Source organism: Lytechinus variegatus, chromosome 12 (genome assembly GCF_018143015.1).
Source record: "Lytechinus variegatus isolate NC3 chromosome 12, Lvar_3.0, whole genome shotgun sequence".
NCBI classification, from domain to species: domain Eukaryota; kingdom Metazoa; phylum Echinodermata; class Echinoidea; order Temnopleuroida; family Toxopneustidae; genus Lytechinus; species Lytechinus variegatus.
Genome location: NC_054751.1, coordinates 11,879,472 through 11,902,542, shown reverse-complemented (window position 1 = coordinate 11,902,542; position 23,071 = coordinate 11,879,472). Strand labels below are relative to the sequence as shown.

Sequence of the window (23,071 nt, the reverse complement as noted above, 5' to 3'; positions counted from 1 at the left end):
TGTATTACATCTTTGAGAATTTGAAATTCCACAATTTTCGAGAGCTTGATCACTATGCTCACATGTGTATTTTCGTTTAACGAAGAAAACGCAAAAAATAACAATGATGAAGTTATTGAAAGTTCATTAATACTTTTTTAACAATTATATAGACCTACGTGCCATCATGTCCGTACTTTGCTATTTCTTGATTTATAACATAAAATCATAATTAATCATATGTGTGTACAAATAAATCATTTGCAACGAAGTTTCAGCAATTATAATCTATCACCGAAAACCGAAAGTTAATCCTATATTTATTTTAATTTTTCTACTTTGTTGGAGGACAAAATCTAAATAAACATGATATAATATAATACAAAAGGATAAGTGGTGGCATGGCATTATCAGCTCGCCCAATGCATATACATGAGAACTTGCATAGGACTGTTTTAGTGAAATACTGCAAAACTTTGAAATGCCATTATTTGTTTATGTTTTTTCCTTTAACAGTGCAGTGTTAGATCTACATGTACTTCTGGGTTGGATTTCATTTTCCTGAGAATCGTTAAGGACACCGTAGAAAATGTGTTTTGCAACTTGGAAAGGTTTATGAATAAAATGGCTAATAATATGCTGAATTATCGATTTCTACAAGTTGTTCGCGTACCATGTGTGCATCGTATGATCAAGAGCTCATCATCTTTTCTTCCAGAAGTATTAGGTAAGAAAAATATGCTTAAATCAAACGGCTGCCTCCTTGGCAATGCGGGTCGGCCGTCGGCCGCCCAAGGGTCGGCCAACACCCTTCGTTGCTGGTGCGATGCGGTGGCGGTGCGGGCGCCAGCTTGCTCGCGCTCGCTTGTCCGTAGGCCGTGGCCGAGATCATAGTGCCATCCCCCAGTGGCCCAGTCACAGTTGCAGTTCAGTGTTTGATTGATCCCATAAGCAAGGCGAAATTTGACATCGGTCATCAAAAACCAGATAAACAAAATGGCATTATGATTATGTGGTTTTGGGAACCACTCGTAGCTTTGTGTACGCGCACTTGACTCTTGAGTACTACAAAGTGAATGGAGGTGGAAATAGCTAGGAACCGTGCGTGTGACTGAATAAACTATAAAGCGCTGCTGTACGAAGTTAACGGTGGTTCCCTATATCACGATAATGCCTCGTGATATAGGAAACCACCGTTCACTTCATACAGCAGTGCTTTATTCAGTCACACGCATGGTTCCCTATTTCCACCTCCATTCACTTTGTACACAAGTGCGCGTACACAAATCTACGAGTGGTTCCCAAAACCACGATTTGGCCAACAAAATAAACTATTTCGCTATACTCTGCAGCGCTGCTAGACAGCTGCAGCCGTCTGTTTCAAGGAGTTTTTAACGGCTCGCTGTCTAGCAGCCACCATTAGGGGACTTGCAATGCAAGATCCCCCCATCGGGGCTCTTCAATTTTTGTCTTTAATGAATAAAAATTTTGAAAATAAACACGACCAAAATGCAGATTAATATTCCCTCTTGACATTAATTGCCAAAAAACGGAGAAAAATCAAGTTAAAAGGAACACAAACAGTGACTTACCTCGGCTGTCGCGCAAATTCACTTCCCCGTTTTATCCGATCTTAAGTACATAAACATATGGCCATTGAGTCCCCTGTACATGTACAGATTGCGCTAGAACTTCGAATTTGAATTATGTGTTTTATTGGTATTCAAAATCACATATAATCACAATATTTACAGGTAATTGGAATGATTTGAAACAGTTCAAAAGCAGTAAAATCACAAAACAAAGATGAAATAAAAAAATAAATGGAAAAAATAAAAATAAAAAGGGTGACATAAATCAAAATAAAACATTGGACGATACAGGTTACTCTAAAGGGAATACACATCGAGATAAATTTACATGTATAATCAATTGTAGCATATTACTCTGTGCATTGTACAAGTCTCAATTTAAGATACAAAAACAAATAGAATGGAAAAGGGGGAACTACCTGTATCTAAAATAAAAATCATATATCAAATCGCCACTTCTTAAAGTGTACAGTGAGTTTGTTTCTTTTCTTGGCTAGGTGATGCTCAATTTCCTTTTGTTTCTTCACAAAACTTTTAAATAAATCCACATTTGGTAAGGTGTTCTTGAATTTACAAATATAAATATAATATTTGGCCAATAGTAAAAGGTAAGTAACAAATCTATCCGTTGATACACCAAACAATTTTTGAAAATTAGTGAGATTGAAATCTGAAATATGTTTTTTTATCGTAGTCAATAGAAGATTCCAAATTGGGGTAACCTTATCACAGTCACAGAACAGATGAATTATTGATTCCTCTTCATTATCACAAAATGTACAGTTTGGTAAATCTTTCCTTTTGATTTTATACAGAAATGCATTTAGAGCTATAGTATTATGAAAAATCTTAAAGTAAAAGGAACGGAGGTTAGTATTGATAGTACAAAAGAAATTGGCTTCATGTACCTTTTCCCACAAAGTGGGTACAGGGATTGATAGGCATTCATTCCAGTAGTTGTACCATCTATCTGGAAGATATTGCACATTCAAAATTTTATAGGCATAACATGGTACTTTTTTCGCAGTAATCAGTTTAGTAATCAAAATATCATGAACGTGTACATTAGTCAAAACTGTTCTATTAAACCACTCCATTGGAATATTTTTCATTAAAAAATTGTATTTTCTCCTATCAGACACAGGAATATCAAAATCTAAAATAAGTTCTTCAAACAGTTTATGTCCAGGATGAGGTGGATTCAATAAGTCTGAAATTACAACAACATTCTTCTCATGCCAAGATTCATAATAGAAGTATTTTTTAAATTTTGATCGAATTAATCTATTAAACCATAAGAATTGGCAATGCCCCATCTCAGAAAATTTACAATGAAATGATTCTATAGAAGCATAATCTCTGAAATAATACCATGAACGAAGCGAATCTGCAATTTGGGAATTACCTAAAGATTGTAAAACGGTTTCTGGGGCATATGATTTCCACAAAATATTAGGATCACTATGAAATTTTTATAGAGCTGAGATTTCAATTGATTTCCAAACAGACTCAAAATTATCAAGTAGGTGTTTGACCCATGTCATTTTTTGGGATAGAGCAAATGAATAAGGATCAATCATCTTTAGTCCACACTGAGTATAATCATTACACATAAATGATCTCTTAACCCTATCATTACCACCACTCCAAATAAATTTAAAGAACAGACTATTAAGTTCCTTAAAAAATGACTGTGGTATCTTTATACTGAGAACAGAAAAAAGATATAACAATTGAGGGAGGATAAGAGATTTGATTACACATATCTTGCCAATCAGCGAAAGATTTCTCATTCGCCAGCAATTTATTGATTGGGTCATTCTTTTTAATTTTTCTTTGTAGTTCAAATCAAATATCAACCCCAAATTCATAGAAAAGTTGACACCTAAAGATTTAAAACTTGTTGATTTCCATGTAATTCCATGATTACTTAACGGAAAATCTTGACAACCTCTCTTGGAACCAATCCAAATTGCTTCTGTTTTAGTTAAATTCAATTTACAACCAGAAATTTTACCAAACTTATTCAAAATATCCAACAAAATGTTAAATGAATCTCTAGCCCCGTCTACAAAACAAACCGAATCATCTGCAAATAATGATATTTTTACCTCTTGATTCTTGACCTTAATACCATTAACCTGATTATTCTGTCGAATAGAAATAGCCAATATCTCAATAACTATTAGGAACAGGTAAGGAGAGATAGGGCACCCCTGAAATATACCTCTTTGCATTGAGATGCGATCAGTCAAGGAACCATTATTCAAAACATATGTCTGTCTGTTTGAATACAGAGTTTTTATCCAGTCAATAAAGTTAGAACCAAAATTAAAATGTTTTAAAGTTCGGAAAAGGAAGTTATGATTAACACTATCAAAAGCTTTTTCAATATCAAGTAATATTACTGCTCCAGGAATGTCATTTGTCTGTGTATATTCAAAGATATCAAAAATTAAACGCACATTGTTGCTAATATTTCTGCCCTTTAAAAAACCAGACTGATCTGGATGAATGAGATCATGCATAAAACAAGTAATGCGATTAGCAAAACATTTGGCTAGTATCTTATAATCAGCAGTCAAAAGCGTTATAGGTCGATAATTTCTAACAAACAGAGGGTCTTTATCTTTCTTTGGGAGAAGTGTTATAATTCCATTCCTCTGAGAAATTGATAACACACCATTTTGAAGGGAATAATTGAATAAATCCAATAGTAAATCACTAATATCAGCCCAAAATACTATGTAAAATTCAATAGGAAGGCCATCAAATCCTGGGGTTTTATTCATCTTCATAGATTTAATAACATCAAAAATTTCATTTTCTAAGTCATGTTTTGCATTATCAGAAAGCTTGGGGATATCTAAATTATCAAAAAAGGCTTCATTTAGGTCATCATTTTCTGTTTCTCTGTCATGGTTAGAATACAGGTTTGAATAGAATGCACAGATTTCTTCAAGAATATTATCAGGGTCTGAAACAATATTGCCTTGGGCATTCTGAACTCTAGTAATAGTTTTTTTTCGCCAAGATCTAATTTCTAAATTACAAAAATATTTTGAACTTTTTTCCCCTTCCTCTAACCATCTAACCCTTGACCTTGTGATAAGACCTTTAGTTTCAAATTCATAGATTTTATTCAACTTGTCTTCCAAGTTTTCAAGTTTTAATAATTCAGAATTGTTAGATGAAGTATTGTTATCTAATTGTGACCTTAATTTATCAATCTCATCTAATAAATGAATCTTTTCTTCCTTTCTCTCCTTTTTCTTCCTGGCACAGTACTCAATACAGTTACCTGTTAAAGTACATTTGAGGGAGTCCCATAGTGTGTTTGGATTGCATTCTGAATCGTTATGAATGTGTTTAAAATCCCGGATACTATCCTTTATCAAATTAATAAAGTCAGAATCATTGTGTAAGTAAGAACAGTTAAGCTTCCAGTAGCCTCTTCCTCTGATTGGTTGATTATCAGTAAACTGGATAAAAACAACAGAATGGTCTGACTGAATTCCTGGAAGAATTTTGGATTTAACACAATTTTGCAAATTTTACTAGAAACTAGAATAAAATCAAGCTTTGATAGAACCTGGGGTGTTTTTTGATGTCTTGTGTACTGTCTCAATGCTGGATGATAATGTCTCCAAACATCAACTAAATCATATTCATCAATAATAATAGATAGCATTTCACTTGCCTTAGTATTAGAATGTTTTTGTCTTGTACCTTGGTAGTCAAGGGGGCCAATCACCGCATTAAAATCTCCACCAATAATCAGAGAGGAGTTGTCAAATTTATCTAATTCTGCAAAAACTTTTAGTACAAAATCAGGATCATCATTATTTGGGGCATATATATTCACCAAAGTGACTGGAACATCATTTAATTTACAATTTAAGATAAAAAATCTACCATCCGGGTTGTAAAAAACAGAAAATACTTTGACTGAAATAGATTTTCTTATAAGAATGGCCACACCTCTACTATTAGAGGAAAAACTAGTAAACCATGCAGATTCACCCCATTGGGATTTCCTAAAAACTTCATTCGTTTTGTTAGAATGTGTTTCTTGTAAAAATATAATATCATTGTTAAGGTTTCTCATGTAGTGGAAAATTTTCTTTTGTTTTGTATAATCCTGCATTCCCCGACAATTAAAGGAGCTAAGTTTGATCAACATATTAGGTTTTGTTCTAAACTTTGATTGAATAGATGCTTGCAAATTAGACTAAGAAAACTATGCAGAGAACAAGTGAAGTCTAATAAGATTATACACGAGTTCACATTTACATAAAAATCAGTTTGGTCACCAAAAAGAGAAAAAAGAACAAAACAATCATTGCCAAAAATAAACAACAAAAAAAGAAAAGTCAAAAATATCATTACAATAGCTTAAAGGGAGCAAAAGTGCAAGATGAAATGCAGAGCCTCAAATTAAGTAACAGCTCTGCATTCAGCACAAATCCAAAATCAGCAATACAACAAAAAGCATCCAAAATTCAACGATGTTTAAAAGAGGGTAAAATAAATTTACAAGCTTCAGCATTAAAATTTAAAAAGGACATATAACACTTGCAAGTATACATATACATTATGCATGCATATTTAATCACAAGTAAGTTACAAAAATGCACCTTTTATGTGTATGATTATGCATACACTAATACAAACAATCTTATGACCATATGAAATAATAATAAAAATGAACATACAAGTATAAAGAGTCCAACTATGCTAAACAAACAAGTATAAAAAGTCCAACTATGCTAAACAAACAAATATAAAAAGTCCAACTATGCTAGTAAAGCTGTGCCAAACAAGGTGATATAAGACTTTGGCATGGCATGATACTAAAAAAAGGAAAGTGAACTGACATTTAAGTTCCACCATTCAGATCAACGTAACATAAAGTATACAAGAGAAAACACACCTCTAAAAAAAGTTCACTGACAAAGTTCAACAAAATATGTTTATGAACAAAATAAAAAAACAAGAACTTGGCAAAGTATGACATCATAAGATATAATGGAACAGCTAGAGAGTTATTTTACGATAACAAGCTTTCCTGAGGTATCTCTGTAGGCCAACTTGTCCGGATACAAAAAGAATGGCCTTTTCCCATTTTCCTTTAGTTTTTTTAATTCATCCATCTTTTCCTTCCTCTGCATCATTACCCTTTTGGAGAAATCTTCGGCGACAAATAATTTCCTTCCATGAAACTTGGCATCTTTGACTTTGAACTTCTGAATGCATGCTTTTCTGACTTGCTCTTTATCTGCGAATGATGAGAAGCACACATGAATGATCCTAGGTTTCAGATCCTGGTCACCGGCTTGATCGCGAGGCTGGATGGGAGGTCCTGTAGGTGTAAGGTGGCACCTTTCAATCTTGTACTCGGAAGCAGACAGCCCCACAAAATCCTGCAGCACTTTCTGTAGAGTGACAGCTACGTCTTCTCGTGAGCCTGGACCATGAGCTTGCTCTGGTATCCCATGGAATATTAAATTGTTCCTCCGACCCCTATTCTCTAAGTCATCTATCTTGTTAACGAGCTGGGTGTTATCCAGCTTCAACTTCCTTACCTGCTTTTCTAAGTCTTCTATCTGCATAGAGCATGCAGATAGTTTTTCATTTTGCTGATCTAGCGTGGAAGAGAGCTCGCTGAATTTGGCCAGAGTAATGTTTTCAATGTAGTTTCTAGACGAGCCTCAAATCCTTTGAAGAAATCAACGAACCACTGTGGAGGTGATTGACCAGGCCCAGGGGCCAAATCACTAGTGAACAGGGAGCGCTTCATACTCTCTTGTGTACTACCCGGTTTCGCACTCAACGGAGAATCCATTTCGACAGTACCCTGATCTCCGGGGGAGGTAGAAGGTGTAGATTGATTGGGCTTCTTACGGGCAATCTTCAAACTTTGAGGTGTTTTCTCCGGCGAAAGAGGATGTTTCCTGGAATCTCGATTGGTCGACATACTTGAGGATAATATAAAGTTTCACCCTGCGGAAGCTCTCGAATCACTTTTTTCGAACACCGCTGAAAATTGGACGCTTTGTCGTGAACTAAATCACGGACATCTTGCCATTCCGCAAGATCTATGGAGCGCTCCGGGGCCTGGCAGAGTAAGTTATCCCTATCTAGGCCGGAGTGTTTTAGTATACGAAATCATACTTTTTCTTCTAACTCCCTAAATAAAGCTCCAAATGTACTAATTTTTGGTATCCTCTTTGTAGTGTTCTCAGCAAGTGTACATGAAAATAAATGCGATATCAAATCATTTTCTAATGTATTATATTGTTTTTTGCAATTTCTTATGTATTTCTCTGTTTTTTTTACCTTTTGTTTTTCATTGTTTTTTCAATGAAATTTGTTGGGACTCTTCTGAGATCATAAAAAGTATAAAATGAATTCATTTAGACCAGCAAAACTAAAAATAATCATACAATTATGAATTTTGGTTGAAAACACAATTTGCATTGACTTTGTACACATAATCACTTTTTTGAGCCATTTTTGGTCCGACATGCACTAACATAATGTTGCGTAATCTCGGAACCATGTACCCGGGTGACGCGAAATTGGTCTAAAAAGTTGCGCAAGACTTGAAAGTAAAAAGTCAGCGAGCGGCGCCGTCAAAAAAATTCGCACGGCGAAAATATTGCGCGATTCGTTGAGGGGGGCCTCCGAGGCCCCCCCCCGGCTTAGATAGGGTTGAGCAGCTGATTGGAATGGGAGATAAGGGGGAGGGGGAAGCTGGAAGAAGATGAAGACAAGAGTGAAAAAAGGGAATAAGAACTAAAAAAAAAAAAAGCAGATACATAGCATCGAGTTCAGAGAACATGTTACATTTCAGTTAATTGCATGTATCAAAATAAATAATTTCCTGAATAGTTTTTTGGTGCAGCTTATTTGTTTGATACTAATTTAATGATAATATGCAACATATGTGTTAGGGTAGACACAAATTTTATAGACGAGTGGGTATTACTAGTATCTGCCATTGTGGCATGAGCTTTGGTATGTGCTCCATCCATAAACTAGGTCAGATCTACTCAATTTCATGTCAATAGTTTGAGTGGAATCACTGATAGACTAGTCTGCCAATCACTCTGTAAAGTAGCGTCTTGAAGGGGATTTGAGAATATTGGGCAAATTAAGCTGTTCCGTAGAATGTTCCCGAAGAATAGTTTTTGGGTGCAACTTGTTTATTTGATTCTAATTCAATGATAACATGCAACATTTGTGTTAGGGTTAAAACAAATTTCTCTTGTGTAACTAGTCCATAACATACCACATGATGTGTCAATACTATTGGTATAACCTTAACTATTTTCTTCCAGGAACTCAATCAGGATGTTCCATTGTCAGATGCATGCTGATCAGACTGAAACATGGAAGTGGCAGGGGAAGCAGGAGAGGACAGCCTAGCAAGATAGGTAAACAACGTACCCCAGGACCAAGACCTTCAACCACAACAGAGTTAGTGACCGGTGATGTTGCTGCAAGTGGTATTGAACGAGCCACTCATGAGATTGATAATCAGTACTTTGGTGGTATCCTTGATCATCATCTTTCCGAGGGTGACCTGCAGAGGGTGCCAAATGGTGATTCTGTATCTAAGATGACACCTGCTGAGGACCTGAATGAGTTTGACTCGCAATATTTTCAAGAACTTGGCAAGAAGGATGTCAGTCACAATGACATTGGTCATGAGAGAAGTAGGGTACCAACTGCAGTTAGTAAGTCAAGGAAAGCCACACCAGGAAGAACTATAAGGGGACATTTTATGTTTAATGAAATTGACTTGAAATATTTTGATGACATAAGTTCTAGTTTTGTATATGAGAAAACAGAGAGGAATTCAACAAGTGACCCAACTGATATTAATGAATTTGATCAGCAGTATTTTAGAAGAGAACATGAACATGAGAGTAATCGATCAACTAAGGTGTCATCGGAAACCCCTATGCCTGCAAAAAGGTATATGGATACTTCTCTTTCAGAAGAAGAAATGTACAAACAGCATTTATCAAGGCACACACAAATCAGCCAGGGAGAAGAAGAAGAGTTAGAAAAGAGGAAGAGTAAATCATTTAAAGTACATGATCGGCCAACGCAGTATCAAGATATTTCAAAGGACGAGTTTGCGGACCATAGAGAGGTGCATCTCATCACCAATTCGAGCATAGACGAAGTCCTTCTGGACAGTATCCCTCCTGATTTAAAAGGAAAGCTTCTTGCAAACAGGCAATGGGAGGAGCAGAAGGAAGAGCTAAGGGTCTCCCACCATAATGTGGAGGATCTGGAGGAGAGTGTTGTATCCGCTCTTAAAGCTGTGAAGAAAAAACGTAACAAGAAACAGAAACAAAGAAGATCTAGAGATATGAAAGTGTTTGGCAGCGAAGACAAGGGTGTTCCAGTAAGTGAGGTCCCCTGCTCAGGTTGCGGTGCTTACTTGCAGTGTCAGGACAACAGCCGCCCAGGATTTGTGCCTAGTGAAAAATTCACAGAACTTGACCTTTCAAAACCAGTGAGTAACTCTGTCTGTCAGAGGTGTTGGTACATCATTCACCGTCACACGGCATTGAATGTGAGTGTTGCTCAGGACAGCTATTCGGACATCATCAAGGCTGTTCGGAAGAACCGTAGTGCCCTTGTGATCCTGATGGTTGACCTGCTTGACTTCCCTTGCAGTATCATCAAGAACCTCAAAGACCTCATTGGATCCAGTCGGCCCATCATGATTGTAGGGAACAAGCTGGATGTCTTGCCTAAGGATGAACCGAAGCAGGAGAGGAGGTTGAAAGACCACCTGTTGACTTCATGTGTGGAGATGGGAGTCTGTGATGCAGACAGGGTGAAGCATGTTGAACTCATCAGTGCAAAGTCTGGATATGGTGTGGAAAATCTCATCACTAAAATCCTGTCCTTGAAACCCAAGAAAGGAGATGTGTATCTTCTCGGTGAGTAGATTTTTCCTGAATGCTTCATCTGCAAACATTTTGCCATTATGTTCGGAGTCTATTAAAGATCATGTCTTTCATGTGTTAAAGTTCTTTGAGAATTATCAATCTTGATGAATTGAGATTAAAAGATTTGCATTTGATTTTGCTATTGATGAAAAGATCTTCCATTTTAATTAATTTGACTGCTAATCTCAGGTATATTTTCTGTTTGTCACTGTCTGATGATCATTTTAAATTTCTTGAACCATATTGATATTTCTTCCCAATTTCACCCTGTATTCCAGTGTGTTTGTGCATGAGTAAAAAATGAATATTGTATAGATCAGGGAAATGAATCGTGCTATGTTTGGTTTATCACGATGCATCAATTCCATAACTTTCTGATAAGACAGAGGTTTTGAAGGGTGATTGTTATCACACAATGTTCCCCTACCTCTCCATTCCTACATCATTTATGAACGTTTTGTGCTGCTCTAACATTGTGATGAAATTTATCTCACATTATCATCTCTATGATACGTTCAAAACAGGCACAGCAAATGTTGGAAAATCTACCCTATTCAACCGGTTTCTGGAGTCAGACCTCTGTAAAGCCAAGGCTTCTGCATTGATGGGTCGTGCTACCATATCCCAGTGGCCTGGTACCACCCTCAATCTCCTGCGATTCCCCCTCCTCAACCCATCCAAGGAAAGAATGGCCCAGAGGATGATCAGGTTGAAGAAGAATGCAGAGGAGGTGAAGATAAAGAAGAAAGAGGAAGAGACAGACAGGTTGAGGAGTAAGCTCAATGATGAGGACCCTCAGCTCATGTCATATGTGGAAGGTTTGTAAAGATACCACTCATTGATTTGTCAATTTATATCTTCTCTCTTTTTAATAATGTGGTAGGAATTTTCTTTGAAATGCATTTACATGTTTAAGGGAAAGTCAACCCTAAGAAAAAGTTAATTTGAAGAAAAAATGGAAAATCCAACAAGCATAACACCGAAAATTTCATCAAAATAAAAGGTAAAATAAGAAAGTTATGACATTTTGAAGTTTTGTTATATTTCACAAAACAGTTATCTGCACATCTTGGTTGGAATGCAAATGAGGAGACTGATGACATCATCCACTCACTATTTCTTTTGTATTTTATTATATGAAATACGAAATATTCTAATTTTCTCCTCATTGTCAAGTGAAACAACAATTGATCTTCCTGAATATGTGGAATTAGCATTGTTAAATACTATATGCTTCAGTCAAGTTTGTCCTTATTGTCAAATCTGTAAAAATTAAAATATTGTACAGTTCAAACAATGAAAAACAAAAGAAATAGTGAGTGAGGGACATCATAGACTGTTTTATTTGCATGCCACTGAGTTTTCTGCATATCACTGTTTTGTGAAAAATAAGCAAAACTTTGAAATGTCATAGTTATTTTACATCCAATTTTGATGAAATTTTCAGCATTATGCTAGTTTGACATTTCTCTATTTATTTATTCAAATCTTCATTTTTCTAGGTTGGACTTGACCTTTAAATAATACTGTGTTGCTTATTCTAAGTTTTAATGTGCCCCGTAGTCATAGAATGCTCGCTGTATGACACATTTGATTTCTTATCTTACTCATAGGTAATGTTGGGCAGACATTTAAGCCCAAGTCACATGATGATGAGGAGAACAAAGGAGAAGAAACCTTGCTCCCAGAGGAAGGGGACCCGTTTGGTATGACCTTGGGTGTTCCATCTCCTGCGAGAGCTGTATCCAAGAAGCAGGAAATCAAAGTGCCATTCAGTCCCCTGGAGTTTGCAGAAAGCCAATGGTTTTATGATACTCCTGGTGTACTCTATCAAGATCAGGTGAGGAAATATTCTTCAAATGCTTTACACCCATTGTACGACTGTTTGAATGACATAAAAAATAGTTTTGCCCTAACCTTAATCTTCTAAAATGTCAGATTTGGTTGATTCCAAAGTGATATTCTGTAAGCGCTTTGCTCATGTCATCAGTTAATCAGGAAACTTATGTGATCAATATAGGCAATATGAAATTTCGCCCTATGAATGTGGACAAGGGTGAATCCATGATGAAATGGACATGGCCAACAAATTGTCAGAAAGGCCAGACCTACATTTATTTTTTATCAATATTCAAAGTTCAAACTTATATTTTCCACATTTCTACTGTATAAGTAAGAAAAAAATTATATATGACCTGAAAGGGTATGTTCTCCCAAATAATTTGATACCATATTTATGTGGTTTGCATTAACTCTTGGATGATCAGGAGTTCCTTGAAGCAGTGTAAATTTTTAATTTGCAACAAAGTAAGGAATGACTGCTATGAATGAATCCAGATGTCAATGATGTCATAATCCTACATGGGGTGCACTAAAATCCATTTAAAAACACTTCTTCAATAATTTATACATTATAATTGCTTATTAAACTCTTTTTAGTGTTGATTCTCAAGACAATTTCATTGAAAAGGGACTTGCAAAAATGTTTACTAACTCAAGTAGGATTATTACATCATTGACATCTGGATTCATTCATTGCAGTCATGCCTTACTTTAGCACAAATCAAAATTTACATCACAGCAAAGAATACCTTCTGATTAACCAAGCGTGAAGACATACCACATAAACATGGTATCAAATTATTTGAGAGAAAATACTCTTTCCAGCCATATATAACAATTCTGCGTTCATGACATTTTTTCCTTAAATTGGGAATTTGTGAGGCGTCAATTTTTTTTTTACTCACACACTATAAAGAATAATTTGGAGTGGGAGAATTGATTTTTTTTCTTACTCATTTGAAATGTCAGTCTGTATGGTCTAATTGTTATGAAATAGTATACCATTATTCAAAAGCATTTTTTTTTTTTGTTAAAGTGTATTGCAGTTATGTATTTATTTTTGTATGGCTAACAGTTAACAAACTCCATAAAGAAGGTAATTTTGTGTTGAAATAAATCTAAATCTTTGTAAATTTGTTGGGTTTGGAATTTTTTTCTGAAGGGGGTGGGGGGATGATAAAGTATAGCTGAATGTAACTCGATTTTATTTCCTGTGATATATCTTTATTAGGTTTTGACAAAGCTGAGCAGTGAGGAGTTGAAGTTGGTTGTCCCTAAGAAATGTATTCAACCTCGTTCTTTGGTTCTTAAACCTGGTCAGACATTCTTCCTAGGGGGTCTAGGAAGGCTAGACTATCTGCAGGTAAGTTTATTCACAGGTTATGAAAATCATTGTGATGTCAGGTATGAAGAGAATTCAAGAATTCAATGGAGCGTTTTCTGTACTTCTGTGAAATTACACTCAACTTTGGCATATTTCGGTGAACTGGGTTAGATTCCCACTTGGTGCGTTAGTGCCCTATGGTAAGGCTTTTAAATCCTCACTACCAGGGGCCTGTTTCATGAAGGACTTGCAACTGTTGTAACTTTGCCATAATGGCAACTACCATGGTAATGGGGCTCAGCAACCAATCAGAATCAAGGTCTCCATGGTAGTTGTCATAATGGCAAAGTTACAACAGTTGCAAGTCCTTTATGAAATGGGCCCCAGGTCTCTGAGAGGATCTCAAGCTGTTGGTTCTCTCGTTGTTTCCTTACAAGCATTCATGCTTTCTTAGCAATCGGGTAAAAACAATCACTACCATACTAAGCTTAATGAAAACCCCTCCACACACCATGTTTAACAGGAAATTGTTTATGGTAGTAGCCCAAGGTTTGACCAAGTAAATATCCAATAGGCCCCATTAAAATCTGTGTTGTTTGGCCTCATTAATTGTTTTCTGTTTTAATGGAGCTAAGTAGGAACAGCAGCATCTTGGGGGCCATGGATCGATTCCCATCAAATTTGGGTTCTGAATGTTCTTATTTTCATCACATGTGGAAATGCAAAACAATATGTCACATATTTGAAGCTAAATTCAAGGGAAACATGAAATGCTTGTCCCTAATGAATGGATGGGATTTTGAACAGGTAGTTGTTAAAGCGTTGTTAAAGCATATATGATTGTATATTTGTTTACAGGGAAAAGAATCAGCCTTTTTCACTGTCTTCTCGAGCCAGGCGCTTCCCATTAAGGTCGTAGACACACAAGATGCTGATGCTGTATATGCAGAGAAAGCTGGTTTCAAAACATTTGTGGTAAGTTTGATAGTGGAGACCAGTCCACAAGTTGATTTAGATAAGGAGAGATAAATTAAGCAAGCATAACACTAAAAATGTCATTAAAATGGGATGTGGTTTTAGAAAGATGTGTAATTTTTTAGTTTTTGGTATTTTTAGAAAACTGATAATATGGTGCACAGTTATACAACATTTGCTCCTGCGACAAATGCTCCGGGCTTTATTTTGTCTAAGATGTACATGTAGGGCAGGCAAAAAAGAAAAATTATTTACGGGGGGCTACTTTTCTCAACATATTGGCTAAATGTGCAACATTGGATAAACTTTGATATTGCTATGGGGATTTCCCGGGCTGTTTTGGGGGCTAAATTGCCCCCAGCCCCAGTGTAAATTTTTCCCTGATTAGGGTTGCAATAGGGCGTTGTGATATATTTTGGTAGAGTATAGTGTTAAAGGAAACCAAAACCCAAGAGGAGAATTAATCTTATTGGGAAGAGTAAAATAAGAGTATTTTAAAATGAGTTTCATCAAATTCAGTTGTGAAATTAGCAAGTTATAGACATTTAAAAAGTCTTGTACTTTCAATGGGGATCCTCAAATTGGCAAACATGCTTTAAAATGGCTGATTTTGTGGACAACTCTCCATTTGTACATTTTTTCGGATTCTCCCTTTTGTCTTTAAAATTTCATATTGCTTCATTCTGAGCATGATATGTCATGGGAAAATATAATTCACACAATATAGTCAAGGTCAGGAGGAGATGGTGTGAAATATGGAAAATAAAGAGGAAAATGTGTGTACAAAACAAGTGGATGGTTGTCCACAAAATCAGCTGTTTTGAAGCATGTTTGCCAATATGAGGATCCCCATAGAAAGTAACACAAGACTTTTCAAACTTCCATTACTCGCTTACTCTACATTCGATTTTGATGAAACTTGTTTTGAATTGTTCCTGTCATTTTACTCTTTCCAAGATTGCTCCTCTTCTTGGGTTTCCCTTAAATCCAAGTTTGAAATTAGTTATTGTATTAGTGTGCAGCATTTATAGCAGTGCAAATGTCATGGAACCATGTCAGACAGCAGTGAGCAGACAGAAATAGAGACAATATCATGTCACACACTATTTCTTTTGGATTTTATCACATATAATATCACGTTTCTTTTTTTTTCTCTTTAATGATGTTAAATATGGTTCGGGCTTCTTTATTTTAATTGAATCAATGAAAATTGAAAATGCTATGAATATTAATTGTCTTGTATTATTGTGGGGGAGGGTGGGAAGGTATGAGTGACATTGGTGTGTAGTATCATTGGTTCCCTCATTTGGGTACCACTCGTATAACTGTTAAGGAAAACTAAGCATAAATATGAAATTGCAATTACTTCAGTATGTTTTCAGGAATTGAAATTAAGTTATATCTGTTTGATTTTTCTATATGCATTAAGTAATATTGATATTGGGATGCACTTTGACTTCAGGACTTAAATCTTGTTTATGAATACCATATGATACAAATATTATAATGGTCAATCCAGTTAAGCACACATGGGCGCATGTACTGTTATTGCATGAAAAACAACCTTTCAGTCTGACAAAATCCAAGCTTGCTTCACTTATTACTCAGAAAGTACTGATTTTCTTTTTGATTAAATGAAAACCATATTAATAATTCCCTTGATTTCTTATGTAATAAATAATTCATTTGTTATAAAGCGCATAAAGATCACGAATATTATGCGCTATATAAGTACAATATTATTATTATTTCTTTCAGAATCATTTCTTACACATTTTATATTTGTGAATACAAAAAAACACTTGGGTAGTTATTCTTTTTACCACAACAAGAAGCTATGTTTAAGCCAAGAGTAACTGAGAGGAAGTGAGCACTTGTTAGGTCATCGGTTATAGTCCATCTTCTGTTGATATCATCACCAGGTTCCTATTGGAGGTCGCGAGCGCATGGAGAATTTTCCATCATTGGTTCCAACAGACTTCACACTCACGGGGATTGGACGACACATGAGTGTGGCTGACATCCTATTCTCTTCAGCAGGTAAGTTCGATTTGTGGTTTCCCAACTCGAAACCAACAATTATGCCCTGTTTACATTAAGTCTCCAATCATCGCAAGGTGCCAGTAGGGTGTCGTGTCTTACTAAACGTGAAATCTTCTTCGGGTGGCATATGACAAATGTACAATTTTCATACAGATATGAGACCACAGGATCTTCAAGAGTGTTCATTTGATATTACAATTTTCTTCAGAATTGTAAGATTGCAATGCCTGCATACATTCTAGGGCATTCTTAAAATCAATGCAGGGTCATATTATGATTAGTTCAGGGGCGGTGTACACTGTACGGGCATTTTATGATCATTGCAGCGACGTCATACAATGTTCGGATATTCTACGATTAGCGCAGAGGCACCATTCAATATGTGTACGATCCATGTGAGGCCTCAGAACGGCTTTCTCTTACATCCCTCTGCAACGCCCAACACATAAGATGGTATAATGGCTGTAAATGACTTAAACATCAAGATTGTAGCCCTTAGCCACCAACGATGCCCCTTAGAAATTTGATTAGTTCCATAATGATCTTAGGGAATATAAACAATGCACAAGTCACAAGGTAAGGTTCTCTGTAATATGTCCACAATTTTCATTTGCATGACTTGAAAGAGGAACCCTTCCTGTGTCCTTTGTCAAATCATAAAGTCATGAAAGTTGAGCTAAGTGCTTTGTAAGGCTAATCTTTTGATACTGCTGGGAGTTTCAACAGACCTTGCAAAGGTTGCCCACCTCCTGCTTGAATGTACCTCAAACCCTGGGGGTGTTTCACAAAGTGTTCAGTGTGGCTTAGAGTCACGATTAAATGCTTACACGCACATGATTTGTAACGTGCTGTCTTATTGATTGATGCGCAGTAGTGCTCGTCATCCTAGCATGATTTGACCAATACAGTGATGCCTTTTATACAGGATGCATCTAGGACTTTAAGTGCAACTCAATTCACATTAAGCTCTTTGTGAAACACCCCCCCCCCCTGTTTTCTCATTATTCAAGGCCAGCATTCAAGAGGGAGTGTTCAAAATGTATACTGATGGATATGCAGGGTGCCTATTGACTTCAACATGTTGCTCACATTCATGCCATGTGCTGATAGCCCCCAAAGTGATGTTCCTTATGCACATACTCTGAGGCAATGCCAGTACTATCAGCTTTCCTCTTGTTTCGACTGCTGTGATTCTGCCCCGCAAGATGTGCTAGCTATTGCAGCATGTACACCCTGCCAAACTGCAAGCTATACACATGGTTATAACAGGAGCGCAGCTAGTTTTTATGTTTCAAACAGACGAATTTGTACATCTCATTGGCTGGGCTGGGGATGCAAAGCTTCCCTCTGTCTCTCCAATTAACCCACACATTATACATCTATGCAGATGCATGAGATCAAAGTTTTCCCAGTCATCTTCCTTAAGAACTGAAGGTTGGGGGTTCAAGTCCACCCCGGGCGGATGACTGAAGCCTGCATTCTGTGTAAATGACTCTCCCCTGTTCTATAGATGCAGGCTATGTTACAGTGGAAAACACACCATCTCTCGGATAGGACAGTAAATGGAGGTCCCATGTAGAGGAGAGTCGCCATTTTTGCACGTTAAGAACCCACTGCACTATCCGTATAAGAGGGGAATCCTGATGTAGTAGTCCACCTGCACTCACCCAATCAGTTACATCAGGAGAGAACTTCAGGTCATAGTGATTCAGTTTGCCTTTCACTTTGTAGGCACAGGAAATGCCAAACAAATAATGATAATAATAGAAGCATCATTGTCATAATATCCAGTGCTGGTTGAATATTATTTGAAAATTCCAGTATAGCATGCACCATCATCTTGAATGCCAGGCACAAATCTCTACATGAAATTCTTTAATACTTGTTATAAAAGCTTTTTTCCTTTTCTTTGTTTCTATTCACCCAGGATGGGCAGCAGTCACTTGTAATCAAGGAATGGCAGTTCATCTTCGTGCCTTTACCCCTGGTGGCCTGGGGTGCATCCTAAGGACACCTGCTCTCCTACCCTATGGCTTCTCTTTGAAAGGGACGAGAAGATCCAAAAATTCTCCATTCTATAACGTCAACAAGCAGAAACTATTAATGTACATGAGATGATAGAACCGGATTCTCTCTGTTATTACTTTTAATTTGAGATGTGCAATGATGTCAATGGGTTCTGCTTCCTAGAATGTCATCAAGCAGGACTATCAGTGGACATAAGATGTTGGCACCTCGTAGCTAACGTCTTCCTGATCTGACTAGAACACCTTATCAAGTACAAGGATGACACATCCTATGTGGCATTTCTTCAAGAGTTGAAAGACTGTCTAAGGCAGCCCCCTTGTGAAATGTAAACATGTAGAAGCTTTCCACATGCATGATAAGGTGACACCCACTCCCTCCTTAACTTCTTATTCTGTCTCCACTTCATATACCAAGGATCAAAATCTCTTCATATACATCAGATGCTAAAGCCTGCTCTAACTTTTACAAGTTATCCTTGAGAGAAAATAATTGTTTTATGAGTATCTTCCTGCAAGTCCTGCATAACATGTCCCCTCCATTATAATGCCTTGGAAGAAGAAAAAGTGTGCCATTAAACAAAAGTTCTTGTGATGACTCGACTGGGAATTGAACCCATGACCTCCCATTCATGAGGTGGTCACACTACCAGGGAGCCATCATGACTGGTAAAAGATTGTATGAAGACAAGCTGTTCGTGTACAGTAGATGAAGGAAATCCCTCTTTTTGGAAGAATGCATTCAAGCAACATTGATGAAAGAATTGCATGTAAGTCTAGCTTTAGTGGTTTTTTTTCACAGCTACATGTTCATAGTTGATTATTAAGGGCTTTTAACCTGTTGGAAACTGGCTAATTTCGTTATGCATTTTCCTTTATAGACCATTAGCCATCATACATGAGGGTGCGGTCTCACCAGGACCCCTTCCTGGATGCCAATAGATGACCCAATGATAATAATAATAATTATAATATTTCAAGTAATGAGGAACATGATGGTAATAATGATCATATGCTATATGTATGCTGTAATAATTATTGTAATTATGTAATAGATACTGATGATATTAATGATATATGAATAATTAGAAGATGAATTTATATTGCACCATTCAGAATGTTTAAATCTGTTTGAGGCATACAATTATTACCCCAGATGTAGCAGGATCTTTCTGTGTTGAACATTTTGATGATATAAAACATGTTAGTTGTTAACTGTTTTCATGAACGTAATGAACATTCTATCACAGACTCATAAAGATGAAGCATAATGAGAAATGACATTGGTTGTAAAAGAGATCTATGTAAGCAATAGTGTCATTTAATCAAGAGTGAACCAGTATTTCCTAACTTGGGGAGAGGGCACAAAAATGTGCAAAATTCATTGTTCAACAATATGCGACAAGGAAAAATAACATTCTGCGCTTCGAAAAACACACAATTGGGTTGGCTACCCACAAATCTAACAAAATATATTTTATGGGACAATATTGGGCGCATCTCACAGAAAGGAAAGTTACTCTCCTTTCCTAATTAAAGAGGATGCATTTGCCCGTGTCCTTCCCCCGTATTATATAGGTCCATAAGTAAAGTTTGTTTAACATGCATGTACTGTATGTAAATTCCTAGTTGAAATACAAGTGATTTTAAACTTCAAAATACAGTGAAGATGAACCAATATTGGAGAAATGATGTGATGCAAGGTACAAGAAATTGAGCCTCTTGACGGACGACAGTAACTTTAATAAGTAGTGTATTGTTACTTACAATAACAAATACATGTGATTGCTAAAAGGACTCCATGGCCCGTATTCTGAAGTCGGGTTTAACTTAAACTCAGGTTTAAAGTTGTGGTTTAAGTATGGAAAGCCATAAGTAGCATAATTTGTATTACGTTGTATGTTCCTAATGTTTACTATGCTCTTTCCTGATTCATCGATGGTGAAGACAATCATCTATTTATACTTCCTAGACAATTATGAATAATTTGAGAGCCAAATGAGCTGACAGTATGATATATCTACTGTTAGTGATTATGTAACAATTGGCTGTCCATACTTAAACCACAGCTTTAAACCTGAGTTTAAGTTAAACCCGAATTCAGAATACGGGCCCATGAGTCTATGATTGAAGGAATAATTAGGATGATTGATTGACATCAGTTTTCAAATTCCCACCTGTGTACCATTCTTGCTTTCTAAACATTCTCTACATTTATATAGTTAATATATACATGTATATGTAGGTTAATCTTTGAAAGCAAGAATAGTACACACCTGGAAATTCATTTTAAGATTGCCTGGTGAAGGAAACATTGTTTCCATCTATCTACGAACTAATCAACAGCCTAAAATTTACTTTTAATTATTTGATAGTTATAAAAAAAAAATCATTCTACACTCAATAACTTGTTTGAAAGAAATGCTACTGGGTAAATTTTGATGTGGTGGGTGAAAAGTAAAGAAAAAAATCTTTGATTTATTTTTTATATGGATTCATTTTTTGTCATGAATTCTACAGAATTTCCTGTTGAGACATTCCATTAATATGATATCTGTAACAACTAAAAATGGATAAGGTTTATTTGTATAGTAAAAATCTCAAACACTAAACTAAAACTCTCTATTCATCTGTGTGTGTGGGAGTGTATAGGGGTTTTACAAGTCTTCACAATTGCATTGGAAAATTATGTTACATAACAATGCCTTATTCTCACTATGTGTCTCTACATGTAATTGATCTGACTGCATCATATGGAATGAATACTTGTCAAACAAGCAGTGGTAATGTGTGATTTTTATCGATGCTGATGATATTCTATTTGTTCTTTCTATTGACATAGATCTCAACTGAGCTGAGGTAAAGCAAATTTGGCATTCTTTCTCACATGTACTCTCTCTCCTACCCTCGCCCATCTGTATATTCCGCCATTTTTTTTCTAATTTTCAGTGACTCTTTCTATCTCTCTCCTGTTTTTTTTTTGGAATTGATTTATTTTCTTATCAGCTCCATTGCAAATATAGATACAATTTTGCCAACACAAAATTTAAAAGAGATGCAGAGAGGGAGAGAGAGAGCAGGAGGAAGGAAGGGAGAGACAGACAGAAGACAAAAAACAACCGTTTCATATAGTTACACAGTTTGAATTAAACTTATACTTGTCTCTTGCTTGTTTCTTTTTTTTTTATTTATAACAGCCTACCCATTAAAATGACAACTGCTTTTTGGAGATTGGCACAGATTTCTACGCACTTCCCCAAAACATGAGAACTTAAGAATGCACAAAGTGAAAAAGGAATACCTACGTTTGTTATTGATATTACCCCCATTGATGTAGATGATCTGAAATGAGACTTTATATTCTCATAATACTTATGATGCATACTTTATTATGCAGTCTATTTTCCGATTGCTATAAATGAAGAATTGAATAAGCATTTTGATCGTTTCTGTGTTAAAATTGTATTCAATTGTTCATTCCTCACACTTTTCTTAAAGCAAAACGATGAAGATTTCTTAAAGATGGAATTCAGTATTCTATTTTAATGATGAAACTACAGGTTAGAAATATAACATTTTCTTAGGACCATAAAATACTCCCAGTTTCAGATGAGCCTTTTCTTTTTTTAAATCATAATTTTACTTGTCATATATCGGTTGGTCAATTCAGTGAAAAGTTTGATTAGGTCATTTTGAAGAGAGAGGAAGAACATGGAAAGAAGAGATATAAAGACATTTAGAATGGATGGAGAGAGAGAGGGTGAGAGGAAGGGATGAAAGAGTATAAAATAAATATAAGCAGAATTAAAGAGGAAATAGAGGACAGGGAAATAAAGACAATGTGCAATACATGATTATTAATTATGCTCTTCTTGAAAAAATGAAATGAAAGGGTTGATGATTTTGTGTACGATAATTAATGATTTTCCATAAACATGATTAAAAAAAGTCCTTTACCCCTTCACATTCAAAGCTAAGGTTGCTATTTTATTCATATCTACCCAATCTGTGAGCCAATGGGGGCAGCTTCCTAAATTAGAACAGTCCTTTTAAAACTATCGGGAAACCCTATTAACAAGAAAAACACAACCCCTCTCGGCGTCTCTCCTATCCATCAAATTCCAACTCCAAAATGTCAACTACATGAAGTTGAAGCCGTGTATAGAATAGAAGCACTTAATCACACCTTGCCCCGGTCAAGTACCATCTTGCGTGTTACCTCTCCGCTTTTATGGAGCCTCCTCCGAGAGCTGTTTATACAACGCTATTGCAGCGCTGATGATTGCAATCGTGGAGTTTTAACATTCGGTCTGTTTT

General features: G+C 36.2%; 1 protein-coding gene across 2 annotated transcripts; it reads left to right on the top strand.

Moving 5' to 3' along the window:
* Positions 1-535: 535 nt before the first annotated feature.
* LOC121424893 (nitric oxide-associated protein 1-like) lies at positions 536-22,342 on the top strand. 2 transcript variants are annotated; one of them, XR_005971454.1, is made up of 9 exons: positions 536-706; positions 8,915-10,537; positions 11,071-11,364; positions 12,160-12,386; positions 13,620-13,751; positions 14,571-14,687; positions 16,610-16,727; positions 18,658-19,524; positions 21,597-22,342. XR_005971454.1 is itself a non-coding variant. In XM_041620756.1 (8 exons), exons 1-8 carry the CDS (start codon positions 595-597, stop codon positions 18,846-18,848), a joined length of 2,814 nt encoding a protein of 937 aa, XP_041476690.1. In that variant the 5' UTR covers positions 536-594; the 3' UTR covers positions 18,849-20,745. The 2 variants fall into 2 exon arrangements, 1 of the variants encoding a protein (XP_041476690.1); XM_041620756.1 differs by lacking the exon at positions 21,597-22,342 and having other exon boundaries at positions 18,658-20,745.
* Positions 22,343-23,071: the final 729 nt, after the last annotated feature.